The 26,298-nt window shown below is 35.2% G+C and overlaps 1 protein-coding gene across 5 annotated transcripts in view; it reads right to left on the bottom strand.

The window, feature by feature from the left end:
- Nucleotides 1–26,298, bottom strand: part of ARHGAP12 (Rho GTPase activating protein 12) — a 124,465-nt gene that overhangs the window by 20,217 nt on the left and 77,950 nt on the right. For 3 of the 5 annotated variants that reach the window (XM_040451042.1, XM_040451039.1, XM_040451043.1), the window contains 5 exons: nucleotides 16,235–16,360; nucleotides 11,699–11,773; nucleotides 11,355–11,369; nucleotides 7,356–7,417; nucleotides 3,235–3,316 (listed from right to left, as the gene is read on the bottom strand). In XM_040451042.1, coding sequence (XP_040306976.1) covers nucleotides 3,235–3,316; nucleotides 7,356–7,417; nucleotides 11,355–11,369; nucleotides 11,699–11,773; nucleotides 16,235–16,360 — 360 coding nt within the window. The remainder of the gene's footprint in view (nucleotides 1–3,234; nucleotides 3,317–7,355; nucleotides 7,418–11,354; nucleotides 11,370–11,698; nucleotides 11,774–16,234; nucleotides 16,361–26,298) is intronic. The other 2 variants (XM_040451040.1, XM_040451041.1) reach the window with 2 other exon arrangements.

The following is a 26,298-nucleotide window of genomic DNA, read 5'->3' as shown; positions in this document are numbered from 1 at the left end:
TTTTAAAGAACCAACTGGACTGGGGACCAACTAGCCCCTTAACATAAACCAAGTGGAGGGCAAGCAATCTTCCAACATCAAAGGCAGAAAGTATCTCTGCTAGAGACCAACTTCTAACTAACACCTTTCTAAGAGATACTCAAGGACATTTTCACTACAAGTGATTTTTGTCTTTTTGGCTTATATCTAGCCTTAGAATCTCATCCTCAGGTAAGGTGTGATTTCATTATATAAACAGGATACATTTTACCTACAATAGATCTACTCGGTGACTGAGCAGAGAAACAAAGCTGTGATTTTTTTCAAATCCTTAACAATCCTAATTACAGAGTTAGTTAAGAAGCCTTTCACATATTTCACCAATTTTTTAATATTTATGAATGTTGTATGTGCCAAAATATATTGTACACACTCGTATACTTTTTATTTGAATCATCTTGACTTGCTTTTACTTAGCCCATTTAAATTAGTTTTCATTCACTTCATAAATGTTACATATGGAAAGAAAGTCTGATTTTTAAATTTGCCATAAAATAAAAATTAAGAATTAACTGCAAATCCAAGCATTTTATCATCTCACATCTGTTTAGTTTTATTTAATTATACCAATTTGAAATGATTACAATATATTCTATAATTCAAAATACATTAATAAAATTTCATTTAAAGGCAGTAGTTCAAATAGTGAATCCCTAAACTTAAAAATTAATTAAGAATTCTACAGTTTCAAAATTGGCTGGCTCACTGAATTTTACACTGTTTCCGTTATTGCCACATGGTAATACAGTAACACAACTTTAGCTGATGAACAGAAATACCTCACATCCTTTGTCAAGATTAGATTTAATTATGAGTTCTGAATTATGTAAGATCTTCAAGAGTGAAAACCTTAAGTAAAATGCAACCAGCCTGCACTGATGATCATGAGCTGAGGTATTCACTTAGCATCTTTAAATTTAAAAAAGTTTTCATTTTCTTTAAATAACATACAAATCTGCCTAGCTAAATGACACCTCTTACCACAATGTTCTCTACTTTATCTGCACATACCACAACCTCCAATCTTTAAGTATCAGAAATTATCAAACAAATAACCATTACTCGGCTTTCTTTAGGTCCTTTTTTATTACTTATTAATCTCTAATTGCTTCTCCATTCCTCTTCTTGCATTCATTTCCTGCACTTGATTTCAAAGAAAGCTTGAGCCACAAGCAGGAAGAATTGCATAACCCTCTAGAAATGCATTAGCACAAACAAAAAGTACCATATGCTTTACCTCAGAGAAAAAAAGGAGAAACACATAATTATCCATTTACTTTAAGATAAATTTCAATCTTTAAATATGGAAAGCAGATCACAGGTCTGTTCCACCATTCTGGTTAAACAATGAAGCAAATCAAAAAATTGGTGAACAAAACAGAAGAAACATTCTAGAAAGTTCATATTAGTGCCCAATCCAGAGGATTTTGGGGTTGTTGCCATATCAGAGTTCTAACATGTTCTATGCATTCCTGGTTCTGAGTAATATGTTAAATGGCTGCATTATAAATGTAAATGAGTAGAATTTGCTTGAATTTTATAAATGGTTTTTTTTTTTTTTTTATCAAACATAAGGTCCATAAGTCCTGTTAATTTTAAAGCAACAGTAAATATAAGAAAATACTGGTTAAGGTAGGATATAGAGCAGACTAAAGACGTTAGATTGATTTCATTTTAAATTTTATTTAAGCTTGACTTTTCAAATTCAATTACCAAAAATTTTTGGAAATATTCTGAGGGTGGACTTTGGAGACAAAATGCCACCTAGTTCTGCCACTTAGTAGCTAGCTATATGACCTTCGGCAAGCTCCTTAACTGTTTTACACCTCATTTTCTCATCTACAACAGGGGAAGAGGGGATGATAAACAGTAGCTATCTCAGACTTAAAAGGGTAATAATATATGCATAATCTTCTGCCCTTAAAGGAGTACCTGATACATATTAAGCATTCAAAAAGTGTTAATAACTATTATGTCACAAGCTGTAATTTTTAATATTTCGATTACAAATTAACTGAGTGGTAACAATAGCAAACACTCAGATATACAAAAAACTTCAAAAATCCCACAAGTAATGGGACATTTACTTATTCTTCTAAATGCTGGCTGACATACACAGATATGTAATCACTGACTAGTAATCCAAGGATCAGATCACAATTCAAGGTGGGGCTTGACACATTACTGTTTATTTCTGAGTAAACATCTGAACTGGCAAAACCACAAAGCATAAGAAAGCTTTTACAGGTGTCCCCTGCTTTCTGGAAGTTTTACACCACTTGGCTTTTACAAAAGACCTACATTAGTATCTGTTTTTGTTACCCAAAACAAATCTGATGAGTATTTGCACTTTCATTAAAAAAGGTGAAGAGTGGGGCGCCTGGGTGGCTTGGTCAGTTTATCATCTCAGGTCATGATCGCACGGCCCATGAATTAGAGCCCCGCGTCGGGCTCTGTGCTGACCGCTCAGAGCCTGCGGCCTGTTTCAGATTCTGTGTCTCCCTCTCTCTCTGCCCCTCCCCTGTTCATGCTCTGTCTCTGTCTCAAAAATAAATAAACGTTCAAAAAAAAAATTAAAAAAAAAAAAGGTGAAGAGTGAAAATAGCATTGGATATTTGTTGTCAGTGAGCAACTGTGGAGGCAAACTCACACCCCAAGCTCCCTCTCAGGGAACCACACTAGCACCTGAGCATCAATCCACCATGGTTTTGACTGTGTAAGCATCTGTGCTTTAGCTTGTTTGTGCATCCATTAGCAAGATATTTCCTAAGGTATCAGAAAAGCCTAAAAGCGGGATGGGGGGTGGGTGGGGGGAGGGATGAAAATGCTCAAAAATTTTTCCATATAAATTAATGGTAATTGCTTCTTTGCTTTATGAAGTTTCATTGGAATGCTCTGCTTTCGGACAACCTATAACATCCTGGAGGTGAATAAAGAGAGATATTTTGTTCTATTATGTCCAAGTAGTAAGCTCACCTTTCAGTCCAATGGATACAACAGACTTTGATGATTTAAATAATACAACTTATCAGACTTCTAATTAGCCCTCTTGTTATGAGTCAAAATGCATCTTTTTAAAAATTTCATTTACTTTTATTTGCATACCAGCTGTAGCTAGAAGGACTTTGAAATTCAGGTAAAATACCTTCCACAAAATTTAAATGTATAAAGCCCTCAAAGAGAAGAAATACTTACCCAACTTGTGCTGCTTCCTTGAGTTTTGGTAAAGAGTAAAGATGAACCTTGCAACACGGCCCAAGAAGACAACCAGTTCTTTCTGTAATTATAAATATGACCACTAAAACTTTGCTACTTAGTTTTTCCAACTGCATTTAAAATATTAAAACCTACTTAACAATGTTTTCCACAATGTATACTCATTATTGACATTCTAATTGTATTTACTGAGAATATAATGCCCCAAATAAATGAAGCTAATAGAGATAGAAGTTATCAGAATAACTATATACCTAATTAAGTTCTCATGGACTAATCCAGCACACCTGTGATCAAGGATATGAATTTATTTTGAAGTAACATGAACTGAACCCTTTATTTGGCAAGAATTACCCATGATTAAAAATTAGGCAAACATGCCCCCTTCACCTAATTCTTTATAGATACATATTGTTTTATATTTCTTAGTATTCTCCCTTCCCCTAATACAGGCTACACAATGTAAGTGATAGATACTAGGTACATTACAAGTATACAATAAATTACATACTCATTGATCAATGAGGTTACTAAGATGAGGGTTTTTCTTATTGTCCTAAATTACAAAATTAACACATACATAAAACTCTAAATATAAAATGTATGAAGAAAAAAATGTATAAAGAGAAAAGTCCCTATTTCTTCTCCTTCAACCCACATTCCAAAGACAAGCAATATTTACCTTATAAGGAAATTCAACTGCTGGCAGGCTAAAATGAATGTCAAATAGGTCTACTACAGAAATTTATTAAGGCCTACCTTACTGCCAAACATACTGACGGTTTTGTGAAAATTCTACGGGTACTAAAAAGATTTATTTTCCTTTTTCAGAATGCAGAACTCAATACATATCAATGAGACCTACTTTATTAGTTTTTATGTATACTTGAACTTCATGGATTAAAAGTAAAATAAAGTTTACTACTACTAAGTTTCTATCTAATTTTCCTTTTATTTCCTGGTGTTTTTGTTTATGGTAGTTAATGCTACTTACTTGGTGAATGGCTATTCCTAATGATTAGATCTTTATTGTGGATTTATCCACAGTTTTTTTCATCTTAAGTCTCCATCTTTGTGATGCTTAATGCTTTCCTTCCCCCTGCCCCCTCCGAACTGAACATGTCTGCTATTAAAAGCCCCATTCTTGCTTTACTTTTTGTATCTTGGACATGCCCCCCTTTTTTTTTTTTTTAACTTTTCTGAATCATTTTTCAGGTATCTCTTTTATATATAATATTTAGGTGGGGTTTTTTTGTGCTTCATCTGAGTTATCTTTTTCTTTTAATAGAGGAGTATAGACATTGACATATGTTTAGTCCTTGTGTCATCTTTTTGCTATATTTTCATTTCATTTTATTTTTTGTTTTGTGTGGATCTCTTAAGATATTTTGAAGATATTTATTTTTATTTGTAAATTTATTTTATACTCAATCTTCTATTTCTAGAGAGATCATCTACTGATTGCCTCCTCTGAAAAATGCTAAAATTAGTGTATTTCTACTTTAAATAAACTTTTTGAATTTAGTTTTCAAAATTAGAAAAACTATAGAACTAGTAACATATTAAGAATATTGAATATTAAATAGTGAATTAACAATAGTTGTCTCAACAACTGAAGCACTCGTGGGACTGAGCTGCAAGCAGAATTAGTCACATTTTTTTCCCCAGGAAATTTTTCCTGGAAAAAAACAAAAACAAGACTGATGATCATACTATGGTTATTTAGTCTTGAGCATTTGGCAGGTAGACATTATGTCAAAAATAAATGAAGTGAGCGTGTCATTTAAATGACAGTATTTGTTGACAATAAAAAATTAAAGCTTTCAAAGGGTAAGTAGAATTTGGGAAAACCTGGCATACCCACCACTGTGATGTGGACGATTTTCCAATCCTTAATGATTTTTCTGATGATGTTACAGATTTGTGATTCTTTGATATTATAAAACATGTCAACATTTGAAAAAATCAGCAAACTTTAGTGAACCAGTATTTTCCAAATGATCCACAAGATGCTACAAAATTGTGCATGGGTAAAGATTCATTCAAAGTGCAACACAGACCGATGGACTCTGACGTGACTAAGTAGGAAAGTTCACTAACTGCAACTAACACTTGTGGAGTTATGGTGTAGCAGAGAAATATGTGCAATAACCTAAGAATATTAAACTACTCCTCCCTTTGCCAGCTTTATATATGAAAGGGAGGATTCTCTTCATATACTTCAGCCAAAACAATGTGTCACAGCAGACTGACTGCCAGCATAGATGAGAATCCAGCTGTTTTCCATCAAATCAAATTTCAAAGATTTGCAAAAATGTAGAACAATGCCACACCTCTCAGGGAAATTTTTTGTGTTGGAAAATGCAGGTATTTTCCTTCATAAAAATGTGTAATTGTGTTATCTGTGTTAGCAGATAATGGGTTATAGTTTTAAGAGTTGCAATACTTAAAATTTCTTAGTTTTAATTTCTTAAAGTAAATAGCTATAGCTATAAACTACATAGACAAAAGTTCTTTGCAGTATTCAGTAATTTTTAAGAGTTTAAAGGGGTTCTCAGATCAAAATGTTTGAGAACCCTGGATATACACAAAAGTAAAAAAACTATTTTGTTCAACTCCACACAAATAAATCTGAAGAAGAAATGGATGATTTTCTTAGAAAACATAAATCACCAAAAGTATTCCAAAAGAAGTTGAAAATCTAAAAGACTACCACAGGAAAAACAAAAACAGAGAAAGTGGCCAAAGAACTATCTGCACTACACATGCCCGAAAGGGAGAAAAGGAAAAATAAAGACCCCATTCACAAGTGACTCCACCCAAAGAACAGATGAAGGAACAAATAATTGCAGTATTTGTAAAGCTATTTCAGACCACTTAAAAGAAAAACTTCCAAGTACTAAAATGGGACAAAGACAGTTCAGTTAAAGCAAATCTTAAAAACTCAACTATATGTAAATTTTAAACTCTTCTTTACACAACAGACTGATCTCTGTTGACTATAAAATCATAGCATTTTAGCAGTTTTTAAAAACTGGGGAAAATCCAACTTAGCTTATAGAGTTAATTTCCTTGATTCATTAGGAGTTACTACACATTAACCAAAAAAGCCAGCAACCCAATAGATAAGCAGACAAAGGGGATGAACTAGCAATTCAACAACAACAAAAAGACCTACAAGTGGCTTATGATATTCTACCACATTAAAAATAATACAAATTAAAAATATCATTTTCTCTCTAATCTCTATTAGCAAAGATCAAAAAAGTGGGCAATATATTGAATTGGCAAAGGTGTGGAGAAATCCACTGCTATTAGAGGTATGAACCGATTCAGTGCCATACAGCATAACTTGGAACACTATCAAAACGACTACTGCATATGGCTTAGCAAGTCCACTTTTGTAATTTATTCTACAAGTATATTTACATATTTGCAAAATGAACTATGTAAGATGTAATGTATGTGTAATACTGTTTGCAATAGCAAAAAAAATGTAATCATTCTAAATGTCTACCAATAGACAAGGCCTATATACCTACCTGCAAATAATGGTTAAATAAACTAGGGTACAGCCACACAATATTGCAGCAGTTAAAACCAATGGGCAGCTCTACATGAACAAAAGAGAACCATCTCCAAAATAAACTCTTCAAAGACTGTTTAAAAAATTAATCTATGCATATACAGATGTATATATCTTCTAACTCTGGAAGAAAACACTATTTCTCATTAGACTTAACTAGTTGCCTCTAGGGAAGGGAACTCATAGATGGATGACTGACTTTTGGCTAAATATTATGCATATCTTTGTTTTTTACCATGTGCACTTACTACTTACTGAAAAAAATGTTTAAGTAAAGCTAATGCTTGATCAGAATCCTCTGCTTTATCACCTCTGAATCTAGTACCACCTTTAAAAATGCCAAGACAAAGGGAGATTTTCATACATTTCATGACAATCCTACATACGTTATATTAGAAAATACATTATTTGAAATTCTTATGAACCTTTTAACCATTTCTACTATAACTATATTCATAGCTTTTAATTTCTATCAAATAATACATGTCAGAATATTAATGATTTTTATACTTACCGAACCTTTTTCCCATTTTCAGTAATTTTTGTTACGTTTAATAATCCATATTTTTCTTGACCCTATGTAACAGAGTAATACCATTTACACATCACTCATCTAGACAGTAAAATCTAAATTCTTATATATGATAAAGACAAAATGATCTGGTACTCTAAAAATCAGCTTAAAAAAAGATTAGTCAGTATGTAATATGCTTAGTTCTAAAGTATGTTAGGAATACAATTTCCTAGTACTTCCGTAAGGTTATTTTCAGTAACTTTACAATTAAACCTTTCTTCTTCTCAAGTCACAGTTTTATCATCAAATCCCTTGAAGGCAAAACCACTTTGCTGAAGTTAAATTTGATCTTAAAATTCTTCCAGGTGGAAGAAAGGAAACACTTTCTCATTGCTTAGCTTCCAATATTCAACTGAATTTAAACTACGTGAGTTGATGTCTATAGCAATCATCCAAATTAGTAAGCACTGTATGTATATGACAGAACAATTTTACTTCAACCAAAACACACACACACACACACACACACACACCAAAGAAAAAATATTCCCAATTCAGAATTTATTTCTACTTAATTTATCCCTCAGCTATTTTCCCAATGTATTTCCATTAGAAAAAGATAAATCTTTCTTGTATGAGAGATAAACATGATGTGGACTGTTTTCTCAATAATGTCTAAAAAATAATGTTTGAAAGTTTTGCCTACTCTGCCAAAAATTCTCATCTATAGACAAAGCTGATAAAGTATTAATGTTCATCATTTGTGGTATAATGAAGACTCGGGAAATACCATGTGAAGTTTTACTATAATTTTTTCATGAAACACAGGTTAGATCTCCTTAGACATGCAAGCCTGATACTTCTAACAGTTCTCTATTGCCTCTTAACAAAAACATCAATTACACAATTTTAAGTATGCACATTTAAGGAGCACACTCTTAATTACAGAAAAGAATCTGATGGTTCCCAGAGAGGAGGTGGGTGTGAGGACGGGGGCACTTGTTGTGATGAGCACCAGGTGATGCATGGAATTGTTAAATCACTGTACTGTACACCTGAAACTAATACTATACTGTAAGTTAACTAACTCAAATTTAAATAAAAACTTTAAAAAAATGCACATCTGTCACAGACACACTGGGAAAGAGATTGGGTTCTTGCATCAGCCCACACCTATTTAATCTACACTGTACTCATACTGCATGGAAATATAACACTGATATTTTTAAAAAGCATATGCGGCATATTTCAAAAAAGGATTTGAAGGGGGCATTAAAAACAACAGTAATGCATTTGAATGGAAATGAAACAAGAAAAAAAATGAACATGTTTAAAATTTACACTGAGGGATGGAATTTTAAATCTGGTTTGATTAGAAGAGGTTAAATGAAAATATCACGCTGAGTGAACAAAGCCTGTCAAAAATGACCACATATTGTATGATTCCATTCTTATGAAATGTCCAGGACAGGCAAATCTAGGGAGATGGAAAGTGCGATTCCTAGTTGTTCAGGGCTGGGTGAGATGTGGAGGTAGAGGAGTGATACCTAATAGTATGTGGTTTCTTCCTGAGGTGATGAAAAAATTCTAAAATTGACTGTGATGATGGCTACACAAACCTGAATATACTAAAAACCATTTAACTATACACATAAGTAGGTAAATTGTACAGTACATGAATTATATTTCAGTAAAGCTTTTTATAAAAACAAAACAGGGTCTGAAGAGATAGATGGGCACTTTGCAGAGATTTTAAGATGACATCAGGAAGCTAACAATGATTACAGTATTATTTTCATTCCTAAATTTGTAGCTTTCTTTTTCTTACTGCTAAGGCATTATACTAACCAGATTTTAACTCACAAAAAGGAAGTATTAACCCGTATTAACCCATTAAGAGTGGGAAAGGCAGGCTTGGTGGAAAAAAGACTTGGTGGAAAAAAGCACAAGTTGAGAATAGGGAGTGGAGGGCCAAGAAAGGGAAAAGTCAAGGAGGGCAAAAGCCTCAATGGGAAGGGGCCAGATGGCCTGGAAGAGGTTCTCCAGAACAGGAAAGAAGAGTTGTATGGTTATGTGGAAAAAAGAATGGAGTCACGCAGAACTAACAAACCTATTCAACTTTTCACTTGAAGATAAAAGAATCGAAGAGGAAAATACTGGTGAGACAGTTCCCTGTGATGGCCATCAGGGGGTACCATGAGTCCAGGATGGTCTAGTTGCTGTCAAACTCTGCAGAAAAGGGGTCAATGGTTTGGGAAATAATTTGCAAATTGTCCTTTTAACTCTATGTGGAACATTTGCAAATTTGTGTTTCCAGTCTAACCTAGAGATTCGCTTTTACCAAAATGTAAATAATTTATAAAAGGTCTCCTTAATAATTATGTATTACCTGTATTTAAAATAAGTTAGAAAGGATTTCTGTTTTTCTAGATGTGCTAATAGAGAGTATTAGGGTAACAACACCTTAGATTCATACACTAATTCCTGACACCACCACTAAAGTCATGTTCACTTTTATCTTTAATGTTTATGTACCCAGTACTATGTTACATAATGCAAAAGATCAAAAATAGAAACTAAAAAAGCAGTCACTATGTATCCCTTGGGAGTTTAAAACCTTAGTAGGGAGATGACAGGTACATGAGTTAACATTTACACTATTCGATGCAATAAGAGACTTGGCAATTCAGGAAAAAAAGAAGAGATCATGGGGCGCCTGGGTGGCTCAGTCAACTGAGCGTCTGAATTCAGCTCAGGTCATGATCTCGCGGTTTGTGGGTTTGAGCACCATGTCAGGCTCCGTGCTGACAGCTCAGAGCCTGGAGACTGCTTCAGATTCTGTGTCTCCCTCTGTCTCTACCCCTCCCCTGCTTGCTCACTCTCTCTGAAAAATAAACATCCAAAAAAAAATTTTTTTAAAAGAAGAGACCATTATTATGCTAAGGTTAGTCTGGCAAGGCCTCTAAAAGAGTCAGTCCTGACTCTGACAATGAATGTCAGAAGGAACTGTGTACAACATGTGATATGAACCATAAAAGATGTGATTCAGTTAGGGAATGGAGAAAGAGTTACAAAAATAAAATGGCATCTGTGGAAGCCTTTGCCTCTAAAAAATCAGAAGTATCATATAAGTAAGTCTACTACAGTTCCATAAAATAAGGAAGTAACAATAAAAGTCTGTCTTTTAAAAAGCTTTAAAAGTTTTATTTATTTATTCAATAAGTATTTACTGAAAAGCTACTACTCTGTGTACCCACAGAAGTACTAGGGCTCCTCTATTACTGCTCTAATAAAGCTTTTCTTTGTCTAGCAGGGAAGACAAACACAAATAGAGGGTCTGAGGTTCCTATAAGAAATAAAAATGAAAAGTGTTATCTTAGTTTCTATAATCAAGTAACATATAATTACATGCTACAAAGAGTATTACAGAGAAATCTGACCAAATCTAGAAGATTCAAATGAGATTCTCCGAGGAAGCAAAATCAGAACTGAACTTGAACAAACGAACGGACGTTAACAGGCAAAGATGTGGGAGAGAAATGGTTCCGTGGACAGAGAAATGACATGTGCCAGGACCTTGAGCTGAAAAGCAGGCTCTTTTGAGGAAAGAAGTACAGTGCCGCTGAGGGAAAACAAGCAAGGAGGAAAGAGGAGGACACAAGAAGTGTGAGGTAAGGCTGGAGCATGCTCAGTCTTGTAGTCCTCATTACAAATGTTGATCTTCATTCTAAAAGAAGAGGAAAGCCACTGAAGGGGTCTGGCAGGATCAGCCCAGTACTGGGAAGACCAGGAGGGACTGCAATACGCAGATTAAGTAAACTTTCATCCAAGTCAAACCAGGTCTCTGAAGAGAAGTCATCTGGAGGTTTTCAGTTTAGGGCAACCTTAAAGTTGAGTTACAGACCTCTAATATTCTTCTGGCTTAGACCCGTCATTGAATTGTACAGCACAGAACAAAAGTGGTGTCTGTGCTCATTCGGAAGAAGGGAAACTGCTTACCTTTGGACTGCCGTCCTGAGGAAAAAAGAGTGAAGTATAATTTGACAGTATTTTCCAGGGATGGTATATTTATTTTAAAAAACCAAATATAAATTTGTCACTTACAAATATGGTATATAAATTATTTAATCATGAAGATACCATTTTTGCATAAAAAGGGGGCTTTTAAGTCTATAAAATGATTAAATTCTTAATTTAAACCTATTTTATGATTATTATCTAAAAAAACAAAGAAAGTTAATAGAAGCCCAAGAAATATTTAAACATTATACTTAGAGAAAATTAACTTATTGAAACTGATTGAAATAACTGGACTATATTATACTATATGCTATCATACTAACTGTATCTTGGTGCTTTGGTGAAGAGGGAGAAGATTCATTTTCAGGAAAGCAGGGTTTTGAGGCAGTTGGAGATTCCTACAAGAAATAAGTAATGAAAAATGTTACTCTATTTTATAGCATTATATTTCTCCCTCTATTCGCAGTGGGAGAGCTTAATAAGGGAAGCTAAAAAATTTTCTTCCTAGTTATTTTCTTTCTATATTCAGCTCTGAAACTAGTATGGTATTGATTTATAAAATACAGATGTCTTAAAGTTAATGAAATATGACATATTTTATTCTAATTACAGTTAAATACTGCATACAGAATTACTCAAAAGAAATGATGCATGTTGCCTTAATACCATGATGTTGTATCGGCTTCAACTGACCACATTTAAAATAGGTAAAATTTAAACACTTATGGATAAAAATGTATTAGTCACCATACTAACTGGCTCTTGGTACGGCAGGTATGAATACCCGGGATTAGGCAAGCAACAGTCACAGGAATGACGGGGCAACTGCCAGAATGAAAGCTTTTTTGGTTAATGGTTATCTATGTAAATTAAATGAAATGGTTATTAATATTTAAAGTAATTTATAGCTAACTTTCAATTACTAGAAATAAACAAGATTTTTTAAAACACACAAAAAAACTTTAAAGATTAATAACTCTCCAGAAAAAAAATGTTTTAATGTCTAAGCCTACAAGAATATATAACAGGAGCAAATCGATGGTGTGTATTTTAAAAGCAATTCTGGTTTGTCAATATTAAAGACATGTTATGTGATTTCCACCACAGATGTTTACAAGACTCTTCATAGAAGACAAGACTGGAAAAACATTTTTGGTACCCACAGCCAAACTCCATTTAATTTTTTCCATTCCCCTAAATGCTTTATGAATAATCTTAGGAAAAGAGAATTAGAAAAATCATATGCCAACACTTATTATTAGTTTTCTTATAAAACTAAATAATGTGTTTGCACATTCATCTTCACATCTCTATCACTCTACCATGGTTATGAAATCAGGTACTGTTAACAAACCTGGAAATTTGTATTAAAACACGATAAAAAAAACCATCCACTCCATATCCATTCACTTGGAAAAAAATATTCAGGTTTATACCATATAAAGTTTGTAAACAGAGAAACTAGATAGTAGTGAAAGTTTACAGAGAAAATCCCTGAAGGGACAATCTTACAAATCAAACATTCAAAGCCTATATTACTAATGAAGAAACATTAAAAGCATATCAAATGTATCTTTACAAAAAGAAATTACACATATCTAGTATAGCTTCACTTAAGTATTTTTCTGACTGCTTCAGATGGTTCACTTTTTAATTTCTTGTGTGTCTAATATTAAGAGTTTGAAAAAAAGAGAAAAGATAGATTTGATGACCCACAAACTAAAAAATAAGTGAATGGTAATTACGATTTTTTTCATGACATTATCAGTCCTACAGAAATAAAAACCACAGCAAATGAAGTAATAATATATGTACAAGTAGAATTCTATAGCAAAAGTTTTACACTTATTTATGTATATTTATAAATGTATGTGCATGTATATCTAAATGTCTACAATGAGGTTTTAGTAAAAAAAACACACATAGGCAGGAACAGTGCACCCACACATATACATATACACACAGATATACACACATCTACCTTCTCCAAAGTTGTCTGACATCTGAATTAGGACTTGTATCATCATGACAACATTTGCTACATAGTATTAGGTTTCTTTATTATTTCTTTTTTCCTCTTTTCAAAGTCTATTCATTCATTTTGAGAGAGAGAACAAGCAAGGGGTGGGGAGGGGGGGTGCAGAGAGAGAGAGAGAGAGAGAGAGAATCCTAAGTACGCCCCAAGCTGCCAGCAGAGAGCCCAAAGCGAGGCTTGATCCCATGAACAGTGAGATCATGACCTGAGCCAAGATCAAGAGTTGGACGCTTAACTGACTGAGCCACCCAAGTACCCCACTTTCTATTACATTTCAAGTGACACATCCTTTAACCCTCATCATACATTACTCAGCTAGTTTGTTCTGGCATAGTTCCTCAAATCTTAATGTATATACTAGGTGGTGATAATAAATAGAAAAGCTTACTTGAAGTTATTATCTATGATTTCATTTATAAAGTTTAAGGTGTGGGTATTAAAAAAAAAAGACCTTTCTACCAAAAGTAAGTAAATCTCTGGTCGAAGAAAATCAGGCTATCAGAACTCTGAAACAATCAAGTAAAAAAAGAAATGTCTGGGGCAACTGGGTGGCTCTGTTGGTTAAAAGTGTCCAACTTCGGCTCAGGTCATGATCTCATGGTTCATGAGTTCAAGCCCTGCATCGGGCTCTCGGCTCTCTGCTGTCAGCACAGAGCCCACTTCATATCCTCTGTCCCCCTCTTACTCTGTCTGTCTGTCTGTCTCTCTCTCTTCTCTTCTCTTCTCTCTCTCTCGAAAATAAATAAACATTAAAAAAGAAGGAATGTCGTAAGAACTTCAGGCAAGTTATTCTAACAACAGACTGAAAATAAATCTCAAAAAAGATTTTATAAGAGTAAGAAACTAAGTCTCCATCTGCAAAGTAATCATCCCTTTTATTCGAGAATGAAGAGGGAGTGGGGTTGTTTCAACAATGGCTTTTGGGGGCACCTGGGTGGCTCAATGGGCCAACTTTGGCCAACTCTGGTTCAGGTCATCTCGTGATCCGTGAGTTCGAGCCCTACACTGGGCCCTGTGCTGACAGCTCAGAGCCTGGACCCTGCTTCGAGATTCTGTTCTCCCTCTCTCTCTGCCCCTCCCCCACTCATGCTCTGTCTCTCTAGCTCTCAAAAATAAACAAAAATTTTTTAAAAAATGGCTTTTGCCTTAGAGCATTATATATGACAACATACACAAGCTTTGTGTCTACAATGAATTATAATCTGGTTTTTGGAATTAAATAAATTTTTCTATTAAAAATCTCTAGGAGGGGCGCCTGGGTGGCGCAGTCGGTTAAGCGTCCGACTTCAGCCAGGTCACGATCTAGCGGTCCGTGAGTTCGAGCCCCGCGTCGGGCTCTGGGCTGATGGCTCAGAGCCTGGAGCCTGTTTCCGATTCTGTGTCTCCCTCTCTCTCTCTGCCCCTCGCCCGTTCATGCTCTGTCTCTCTCTGTCCCAAAAATAAGTAAAATAAAACGTTGGAAAAAAAAAATTAAAAATCTCTAGGAATCTCACCTACTCACATTAATCCTAATGTTAAAATATTGAAGCATTCTTCAATAGCACAGGTTCCAGAATTTCATTCCTTTGATATGCCCTCTACTTTCAAATCACATAATATTCTTAAAAAATATAAATTACAAACTGATCTATTACTTCCGTTGTTGTTCTATTAGTTTATCTTACAAACATAATGTGTGTAGACTGCTTCTACAGCTGCACAAAAAGCCTTCCATTTAATTTCACAAAAATATTAAAGTCACTAAAAAAACAGGGGCGCCTGGGTGGCGCAGTCGGTTAAGCGTCCAACTTCAGCCAGGTCACGATCTCACCGTCTGTGAGTTCGAGCCCCGCGTCAGGCTCTGGGCTGATGGCTCAGAGCCTGGAGCCTGTTTCTGATTCTGTGTCTCCCTCTCTCTCTGCCCCTCCCCCGTTCATGCTCTGTCTCTCTCTGTCCCAAAAATAAATAAACGTTGAAAAAAAAAAATTAAAAAAAAAAAAAGTCACTAAAAAAACAAACAAACACAAAAAACCAACTTGTTTTGACTGACTGATATAATTTATAAAGGAATTTACATCTGAAAGTACCTAGGCATAGAGAAACATGCCTTAGTCAGAGTTCATTCTGTTTTCACCTGAAAATGTAGGAAACCTGTTAATTATGCTAAAGAAAAGTCTGATTATGATAAAATAAAAGAGTCCCCAGTGACAAATATCTTTTTAAAATAAGTTTTTTAGTTTTAGAGTGTTACTACTGCCCTTTCATTTTTACATTAGTATGGCTGATGTTCTACAAATTCGCATGAATTTCCTACTCCATCCCCAAAATGAAGATACAACATAAAGAGAAAACTCACAAGGAAGTTAAAAACATTATGGCTTTTCCATTCTGATGTTTGCATCAAAATTTATCCCTTATTTGAAACAGAGAACATTACTTCTCAGATTGATAAAAGTCCTTCGTGCAGAGAACAATTAGGGAAACAGAGGAGTGGGATTCCGATCTTCCCAGGGGATGAAGAAAATTAACTAATGTCTTTACTATAAAACTTCTGGAAGACTGAAGATAAACAGTAACAGATATATGATTTTTAAAAAGGGTTATCAAAAGTATTTATCACCTACTAGGCTCAAACGTATACATTATTAAGCCACAGATAAATCAGTCCACTGTGCAAAGATCAGTAAGCTTCAAAACCAAAACCCATTCCAGGATAAATTGCTGCTGTCTATATATAATAAAACAGTAGTCACCAAAATAGGAGATCCACCTAAGGAAAAAGATAAAAGTATAAAGAATAAAGAACATGCCAATATTGTCAACAGTTTTTCTCAAGAAGTCCTACCTTGTCATTGGTGTCCAACACAATGGTGCTATGTCTCCACTTTGTTAAAACTATCGGTTCTTGCAGCCGCCTGTCCAGGCTCCTACTTTTAATTATTTCTCTTTGTTGTTGGGATGAAGCATTATACTAAAAAAAAAAATATATATATATATACCTCATTAATAGAAACAAAAGTGGAATCTAAACATGCAGGCTCCAAATGACACATAATGTTAGGCGAAGTTCATCACAGGAATTTTTCTTGTCTCAGTTTTCTCCTCTTTGACCACACTGTGGCACAACTGAGATGATCAGGAGTTTTGGTGTTGGACAAAGTTAACGTTAGCTTGGCAAAATAAATATTCAGTATCCATGGGTCTCCGTTTCACCAACTGTAAAACAGGCATAACAGAAACACCATCTCATTCACACCGGTGTTAAAGAAGTTAAGCAGTATGGGGGCACCTGGGTGGCTCACTGGGTTGAGTATCAGACTCGATTTCGGCTCAGGCCCTGATCTCACAGTTTGTGAGACGGAGCCCCACGTGGGGCTATGGGCTGACAGCACGGAGACTGCTTGGGATTCTCTCTCTCCTTCCCCCTCTCTCTGCCCCTCCCTGTGTGCCTCTCTCTCTCTCTCTCTCTCTAAAATAAACTTAAAAAAAAAACGTAAGCAGTGTAAAAAGTGCTAAATATTGCCGTAATAGTAGATTCTCAGTAAATATTAGTTATAATTTGTAGAACGAAGTTGTTGAACAAGTTTATTATTTTAAGGTTCCTTCTAATTCAAAAATCCACATGAATTCAATTTTTGGTTTAGGTTTTTTAAATAATTATTACATATAAAACAGTATCCTCACATTTAAAGGGTTTTTTGTTTGTTTTTATTTTTGCTTTCATTTATAAGCCAAACATACTATTATTTGTTTCTCTGAAGTGGTAAAACATAGCAGACCAGAAGACAGAGATGGTATTGGTTGGAAAGACCAATCCTGAATATATCAGTTGTGTGCAAAGAACAGAAAATAACTACCCCCTAAAATTACACAGAAAATTAAGAATGTATTATCAGTAAGGTATTAAATCATGTGTTTGAAATGTCAAGTAGATCAGCAAACATAAACATTTCAGAAATGTGACGTTTAGGAGTTATACTGATTTATACAGCCAATTTTAATAAGTTATAAGTGATAAAACATAATTAAATGACAAAAAATTACAGGCTACATTCTTCTGAAAGCAAAGGACACCTAATACCTATCTACTTCTCTCACCTGTAAAAAGCCCATCAAATCTTAAAATTTTAATGATTCATTACAATTCCAGTAAAATTATATTATAGGAATGTTTTTAATATTAAAAAATCTTCCAACATGTTTCTCTATGCCATTTTTTAGTCCCCAAAATGAGCCTATATAGGCCCCCTAAACTGTCTCCCAAATCTGTTACTTCATTCTTCACATTGAAATTTGCCAAAGCCAGGCAGTCACATATGGCATTTGTTTTTAAATCACTGTTGCTTAACAATTAGCAATCTTAAAATCTGTCACAGAAGTTCACAAAGGGATCATTTCTAGAATGAACAAAGATGAAACTTAAAGGCTACACCCCCAAAAATTCTTTGCCAGAAGTCTCTAAGTGAAAACAGAAATACACTTTCCCTTCAATACAAACATCGCAAGAACTAAAATGTATAGCTGTGTAGAGACATGTATACAAACCATAACAGATACCTACCTTAGCTTATGAGCTTTATAATTACTATAGTTGCTGAGAAATCCTTTCTACACGGTATCAAAGATAACATAAAACTAAACTGGGTAATAAGCACAATTGTAAATGTGTTGGTGGTTTTACTAGGGCATAGTAAGTTCATAAAAACAAAGCATAAATAAAATGTCAAACAGAAAATACTGCATAGACAGAAGACAAAAACAAGGCGCCACATAATTAGAGAAAGGAAAAATAATTGTTATTTTTGCACAGTTGTGTGCAAAGAACAGAAAATAACTACCCCACAGTTAAAACACATGCACACACACAAGTGCGTCTAGTTAAAAAGACGGCTAAGTTTAAAACTTTCCTAATCCCATTAAAAACACCTTTTTAACAATCTTAAATGAATTTTTATTTGAATTATTTCAAACATATACAAAAGAATAAAGACTCAGGGCGCCTGGGTGGCACAGTCGGTTAAGCGTCCGACCTCAGCCAGGTCACAATCTCGCAGTCCGTGAGTTCGAGCCCCGCGTCAGGCTCTGGGCTGATGGCTCAGAGCCTGGAGCCTGTTTCCAATTCTGTGTCTCCCTCTCTCTCTGCCCCTCCCCCGTTCATGCTCTGTCTCTCTCTGTCCCAAAAATAAATAAACGTTGAAAAAAATAAATAAATAAATAAACATCTTTAAAAAAAAAAAAAAAGAATAAAGACTCTAATGAAAACCCACCATCAAGTTTTAGCATATCTAATAGAAGACATTTAAAGGGCTTTAGGTACCCTTTAAAAAAAAAAAAAGGAAAATATTATAGACATGTTAGAGACCCTCTGAACACATCTTTGAGATTCCATTCCTCTCCCTCTTTTCCCAGCAGCATCATATAATTCAGTGGTCATCATTCTCATCACACTTTGATATATACTTATGCACCTATAAATATATTTACCTGTGGAGTTTTAAAAGTGATATAAATGGAATCAGACCACATATTGCATCATTCTTCAACTTGCTTTTTGCATTCAACATGTTATTGTAAAAAACATATCCATGCTGGTGACTATGCAGTTCTGACTCACGTATTTTCACTTCTATAGAATATTACATTATATGTAAACACCACAATTTAACCATTTTGCTACAAATGGATATGTCTAAGGTGGCAGTACTAATTTATTTATAGTTCTACCAGCAGAACATAATGCTTTGCACTGCCCTACTTGGAATTGCTGAATTTATATGCATTTTTATATGTAAAATAAATGTTAAGTACACATATACATTAAAAAAAATATGTGAAAGGTGAAACGCTAGCTCAGTGTTTTAATTTACATTTTCTGATTACCTATAAATTTGGACATCTTTCATATACTTATTTCATGTATTTCCTCTTCTGTGTATTGCTTAGTCATGTATTTTGCCTAATTTCAACTGGACTTTCTCTTACATACAGAAAGGATCAGGAAGTTCTTTATATATTTTGCTTCTAAATATTTGTAAGCTACTTGAGTTCTTGAGTTTAATATACCTTTTCCTAGTCCATAGCTCAGCTTTTCCCCTAAAAGGTACCTTTTATATTAGTGTTTTGTTTAATTTGATGTAATCACATCTGTCAATCTTTCCTTTTATAGGTTTTCGTTATTGTAGTCTTTTTAAGAAATCCTTCCCATTCTGAAGTCAAAGATATTTTTATATAGCTTTTAAAATTTTGCTGATTAAATTTACATCTCTCATCTACCTGGAATTAATCATTAAGTATGACATGAGTCAAGATCTACACTTCATTTTTTTTTCCATGAGAATAACCAATAATCTTAGCAACATTTATTGCATAGTCCATGCTTAACTCATCGATTTGTAATGCCAGATCTGAGCTTTCTATTCTGGTCTATTTCTCTGTATGTGTGCTCTTACTACCCATCTTAATCACTTATTTTCATGAACCTCATCCCTCACATGCCCCACCTCCCATTTTCAGGAATACTTGGGTTCTTCATAGACCTTTGTTTGTCAACAAAATTTAGCATCAGTTCCAAAAAAGGTGGAGAGGGAAAAAGTAAGTGGAAATGCAGTGAATTTATAGATTAATGTGGACACTGCACTAACACTGGGCCTCCCTGTCCAAAACCACAATGGCATATTGCACCATTTATTCAGGTTTTATGTTCTTCCATTCTGCTCTGAAATTTTCTTAAGATCTCACAAACCTTTAATTGGTGTATCAGTAGTTACAACTCTTCGTGTTGCCACTGCTGCTAATGTAAAGAGGATCTTTATTTCTATCACATTTCAAACCTGACTTTTTACTAGAGAAATGGGTAGTTGTTTTTTTTCCTTTTAAGGTTCTTTATTTATTTTTAGAAAGAGAGAGAGTACCCTCATGAGTAGACTACAGGCAGAAAGAGAGGGAGAGAGAGAATCCCAAGTAGGATCTGCACTGTCAGCTCAGAGCCTGATGCAGGGCTTGATCTCACAAACCATGAGATTTAAGGCTGCCATTTTGTTTTTTATCCTGTTTATCATTCACATTTCTTCTTTCTTACCTTCCTATGGACTACTTGAAAAGTTTTCACTATTAGATTTTAATTCATCTATAGTTTCTTGAATATATCTTTTGTTGGTTTTTAGTGACTGCTCTAGGAATTACAATTTACATGCTTAATTTACCACAGTCTACTAGTATCAACATTTTGCTATTTCAAGTGAAATGCAGACAACTTATTAACAGTGATATCACTTTACTCTCCCCTCTTTATGGTACTGTATTTGGCTGTTTTAAGTATCATCTCTACCAGGGCGCCTGGGTGGCTCAGTTGGTTAAGCGCTGACTCTTGATTTCGGCTTGGGTCATGATCTCATGGTTTGTAAGATTGAGCCCCATATTGGGTTCTGTGCTGTCAGTGGGGAGCCTACTTGGGATTCTCTCTCCCTCTCTCTCTGCCCTTCCCCTGCTCATGCACATGCACCCTCTCTCTCTCAAAATAAACTTTAAAAAAGTATCATTTCTAACTACAATGAGTACTTCAGAAATGTTTTAATTTTTGTTTTGAATGTCAAACATAATTTTTAAAACTCAAGACAAGTCTCCTCAGATATTCACCCTTTCCACTGTACTTTCTTCATTCTTGATGTTCCAGGTTTTCTTCAGTTATCATTTCCCTTCTGTGTGAAGGACTTCCTATAGTAATTCTTTAAGAACGTGATACTGGTAATAAAATTCTTACGTTCCTTTCCTTTGAAAATGTCTCTTTTATTTTCATTCTTGAAGAGCATTTTTTTTGGATGTATAATTATGGGTTTACAGTTTTTTCTTTCAGCATTTGAAAAATGTTATGCCACTTCCTTCTAGCTTCATGGCTTCAGATAAGACATCCACTGCCATTCAAACCACTATTACCCTACAGCTACTGTGTTGAGTTGCTTTCAAGATTATTTTAGCAGGAAAGGAAAGAGAAGTCTTTAGTTTACAGAAATCTGACTATGTCTAGATGTGGGTTTCTTTGGGTCTATCCTGTTTAGTGTTGCTCAGATTCTTGGTTTGCCTTTTGCCAAGTTTGAGATGTCTTCAAACACCGTTACTGCAAATATTTTTCAGCTTCACACTCTTTCTCCTCTTCTTCTAGAACTCCAATAAAATGAATATCATAAATACCTAACACTTTTGTATTTTCCCCACAGATCTCTGAAGCTCTGTTCATTTTTTAAAACTTTATTTTTTGGTGCACATGCTCATTTCAATACTATACTTGTGACACGTTTGCTCAAAATCATTAGGGAAAGCTGGGGCACCTGGGTGGCTAAGTCAGTTGAGCATCCAATTCTTGGTTTCAGCTCAGGTCATGATCTCATGGTTTCATGAGTTCAAGCCCCACATTGCTCTGTGTTGGCAGCACAGAGCTTGCTTGGGATTCTCTCTCTCTGCCCCTCTCCCACTCACACTGTATCTCTTTCAAATAAAAAAAATAAACTTAAAAAAAATCATCTGGGAAAGCAAGTCACATGACTGAACTCAGTTAACAGCAGAATATACCTCCACTCACAGTGGGAGGCCTCTACAAGGCACACAGCAAAGAGCACTGATACAGGAGTGGGTGCAGAACGGATCCAATGATGCACTCTACCACAGTAGGTAATATGGTCCTTTACCCTTTGATGGTTGTTACAACTGTCTCCCTATATTGAAGTTCTGAATATCCAGTAAAGTTTGTCAATGCACAGATTTATTTTTATATATCCTAGTCAGTATTTAAGGCATATTTTCTAGTTAAAGACTCATGCCTTCATTCAATTTTAGAAAATTCCTAGAAATTATATTTTTAAATATTATTTCCCTATCTTTTTTCCATTCTCCTCTTCTGGAATTCCTAGTATATGAATACAGGAAACCTCTCACCCATCTTCCATTTCTCTTAACTATGCTTTAATATTTGTTATCTTTCTGCCCTTCTGTCTGTAGTTTACACTACTGACTACCTACATTTTTTATTGCACTATCTCTTCATCTGAAATATTTCTTTTTTTAAAATGTTTTATTTATTTTTAAGAGAGAGAGAAAGAGTGCGCATAAGCGGAGGAGGGGCAGAGAGGGGCGGGGGGACAGAGAATTCAAAGTGGGCTCCATGCTGATCGCAGAGAGCCAGATGCCAGGCTCAAATTCAATAAACTGTGAGATCATGACGTAAGCCAAAGTCAGATGTTCAACGGACTATGCCACCCAGGCGTCCCTCACCTGAAATATTTCCAATTTATTTTTTATCATATTCACCTATTAAAATATCATTTGTATTTATTTTTCATGATTTCTTGTTCTTTTTAAATGAAAGACTTCATTTAACTCTAGACATCTACAACATATTTATAAAGTCTTCATTAAGTTATTTTAAAAAATAATTTCAACTGGAGTACAATGTTCTGATTCTGGATTTTTTCATGTTTATATAAGCGTTGGGGTTCTTTATGTGTTTTACTTAGAATTTTGGATACCAGACTCATTTTGAGTGGGGGATATTTTGTTTTGTTCTCTTTTCATTCATCCTTATTTTTCTCTCCCAGTCCTTCCTCCTGTCTAGTTTTTTGTTTGTTTTAGTTTATTTATTTTTGAGAGAGAGAGAGAAAGAGAGGACACGAGTGGGGGAGGAAAAGGAGAGATGGGCAGAGGACCCAAAGCAGGCTCTATGCTGACAGCAGAGAGCCCAACACAGGGCTTGCACTCACAAAATGTGAGATCATGACCTGAGCCGAAGTTGGACGGACATTCAACCGACTGAGCCCCCAGGCACCCTGCTCCTGTCTAGTTTTATGATCTCCTTCACCTACACCCAATTTAGAACCAGGTATGCATAAATGTATGTGTATATGTATTCTGTCTCACTTAGCTGTCATATGAACATGTTTCTTCTTTCCAAATTTACAGCAAACTCCTTGAGGGTAAAGACCATGCCCTATGCATTTGGATCCATTATAATACCTACACAGAGCTGACAAAGATATATTCATAAAATAGTTAGCTAAGTTTCTAATATCTATCTGCACTGGGAGTTACAAACCTATCTGATAGAATTTATTTTGGATTTACTAAGTGGTAAATTGCTTAGAGTACAAAATTTAACCTATAATTTTCTTTATCATACAGTAAAAATCCTTTAAATAATGGTTCTAAAACATTTTGTCTTTTTTCCTCATTCCCACTGTACCCAAATCAAACCTCCCTACATCCAATTTAGTTAGAAGTTCAAGAAACTGCCCATTCTGACTTTGTCCAAGTGGCAAATATTGGCAGAAAATGAGATAATATCACAAAACTAATGACTCACTCCTGGTCACAATCAGCACTCACTTCCATTGTTGTGGAACTATCCTTAAAGGTTTGGTATCACTTAGTTCCTTGCCTCTCTTCTTTCTTTCATCCAGGGCATCTCCACAAACAAGTTTCTTAATAGTGAACTTTTAAGTCTTTTGACCAAGGAAAGTACAGGAGTTAATACAAAAACAAATACTTAGCTACCAGTTAAGTATAGGTTCCAAATTGCTCCTTACATAAGGTCATCCTGGAAGCCTCTTCTTTCAATGGACCCTGACCTGAGACAAATCGCTCAAAAGGCAGCTTGTGTTTGATCTCATTACTCCAGGTAATCAGAAACTACTATGAAAGAAGATGTAATACAATAAGATTTTTCTATAACTCAAATGATATTTGACATACTTATAGAGCTACAATGAGAATTTGTCAAGTGGAACAAAAATTTAATATATGTTTAAATTATTTAATTAATAATATATTAATAAAATATTGGCCTTCTATAATCTAAATCACTTTCAGTGAACTAAATTTCCAGCAGATTTATCTTCTGATGTCTTCAAGTAAAAGCAGATCTCATATTTTATAAGCCCAATACAACCAATCATTGTTACATAGTTCTCAATATTGAATAATTATGTCCCCAAATACATATTCTTTTCCCAGCACATGGGTATTAACATATTTTGACTCTCACCATCCATAAGATTTTCAAGATTTTCAAGATTTTCAGGGCAGTGAAAATACATCATAAATATTATAATGATGGACATGTCAGTATACTTTTTTTTTTTTAATTTTTTTTTTCAACGTTTTTTGTTTATTTTTGGGACAGAGAGAGACAGAGCATGAACAGGGGAGGGGCAGAGAGAGAGGGAGACACAGAATCGGAAACAGGCTCCAGGCTCCGAGCCATCAGCCCAGAGCCTGACACGGGGCTCGAACTCACGGACCGCGAGATCGTGACCTGGCTGAAGTCGGACGCTTAACCGACTGCGCCACCCAGGCGCCCCCATGTCAGTATACTTTTAACCAAACACACAGAATATACAATACCAAGAATGAACCCTAAAGTAGACTATGGACTTCAGGGATTATGATGTGTCAATGTGGGTTCATCCTTAGTAAAAAATATACCATTCTGGTAAGCAATGTTGATAATGGGGGAGGCTATGCATGTGTAGGGGATATCTGAGAAATCTCTGTACCTTCCTCTCAATTTTGTTGTAAACCTAAAACTGTTTAAAAAACTTAAGTCTTAAAAAGAAAAAGAAAACCCACAATGTGATATCTTCAAAACTCTTTGCATAAAGGAGTTTTGTAATTAAAATATAAAACTTATCGTCATTAACAGTAATATGTCATGGAGGCGCCTGGGTGGCTCAGTCAGTTAGGTGTCTGACTTCGGCTCGGGTCATGATCTAACAGTTCGTGGGTTCGAGCCCTGCAACAGATTCTGGGCTGAAACCTCAGAGCCTGGAGCCTGATAAGGATTCTGTGTCTCTCTGCCCATCTGCCACTATTGCTTTCTCTCAAAAATAAAAACATAGGGGCGCCTGGGTGGCTCAGTCGGTTAAGCAGCCAACTTCAGCTCAGGTCATGATTTCGCGGTCCGTGAGTTCGAGCCCCGCGTCGGGCTCTGTGCTGACAGCTCAGAGCCTGGAGCCTGTTTCAGATTCTGTGTCTCCCTCTCTCTCCCTCTCTCTGACCCTCCCCCGTTCATGCTCTGTCTCTCTCTGTCTCAAAAATAAATAAACGTTAAAAAAAATGTTTAAAAAAAAATAAAAACATAAAACAAAACAACAAAAAAAACAGTAATATATTATGTTGCAGATAGCATTTGTGTTTTTTTAAGTGTTTATCTTTGAGACAGACAGAACACAAGTGGGGGAGGGGCAGAGAGAGGGAGACACAGAATCCGAAGCAGGCTCCAGGCTCTGAGCTGTCAGCACAGAGCCTGATGTGGGGCTCGAACTCACAAAACTCATGAGATCACGAACTAAGCTGAAGTCGGAGGCTTAACCAACTGAGCCACCCAGGCGCCCAACAAGTAGTACCTATTGTCTATACATAAATTTTAATACAACTTCTCATTTTGAAACTACTAAAAATGGTTAAAAATATGAAATACTTTTTTCTGCTGAGCTGGACAAAAGAGAAAGTACCTGTGTAAAATAAGTGCTAAAATATGTGAATATAAATAGTCACTTGAAGATTTGACAAGGCTTTTTTTTTAAACACAAGAAAAATCCAGAGCTGTAACTTGATAGTCAAATTAACCAAAAGAGCTATTATTTCCTTTATCCCCAACCCTTATCCCCGAATGTTATCAAGTTTGCATTATAGCAACTTACATCGTTCTTTGAGATCTTAACATTTTATTTTATTTACAAAAATTTTTTTAATGTTTATTTTTGAGAGAGAGAGGGGAGGGAGAGGCAGACAGAGAAGGAGACAGAGGATCCAGAGCAGGCTCTGTGTTGACAGCAGAGAGCCTGAGGTGGGGCCTGAACTCACAAACCATGAGATCATGACCTGAGTGGAAGTCAGACACTTCAATGACTGAGCCACCCAGGC

The sequence above is a fragment of the Herpailurus yagouaroundi genome, unplaced genomic scaffold (assembly GCF_014898765.1).
Source record: "Herpailurus yagouaroundi ecotype Mexico unplaced genomic scaffold, PumYag 203, whole genome shotgun sequence".
Lineage (NCBI taxonomy): Eukaryota > Metazoa > Chordata > Mammalia > Carnivora > Felidae > Herpailurus > Herpailurus yagouaroundi.
The sequence above is the reverse complement of the archived record's forward strand: the minus strand, read 5'-3'. Positions and strand labels throughout refer to the sequence as shown.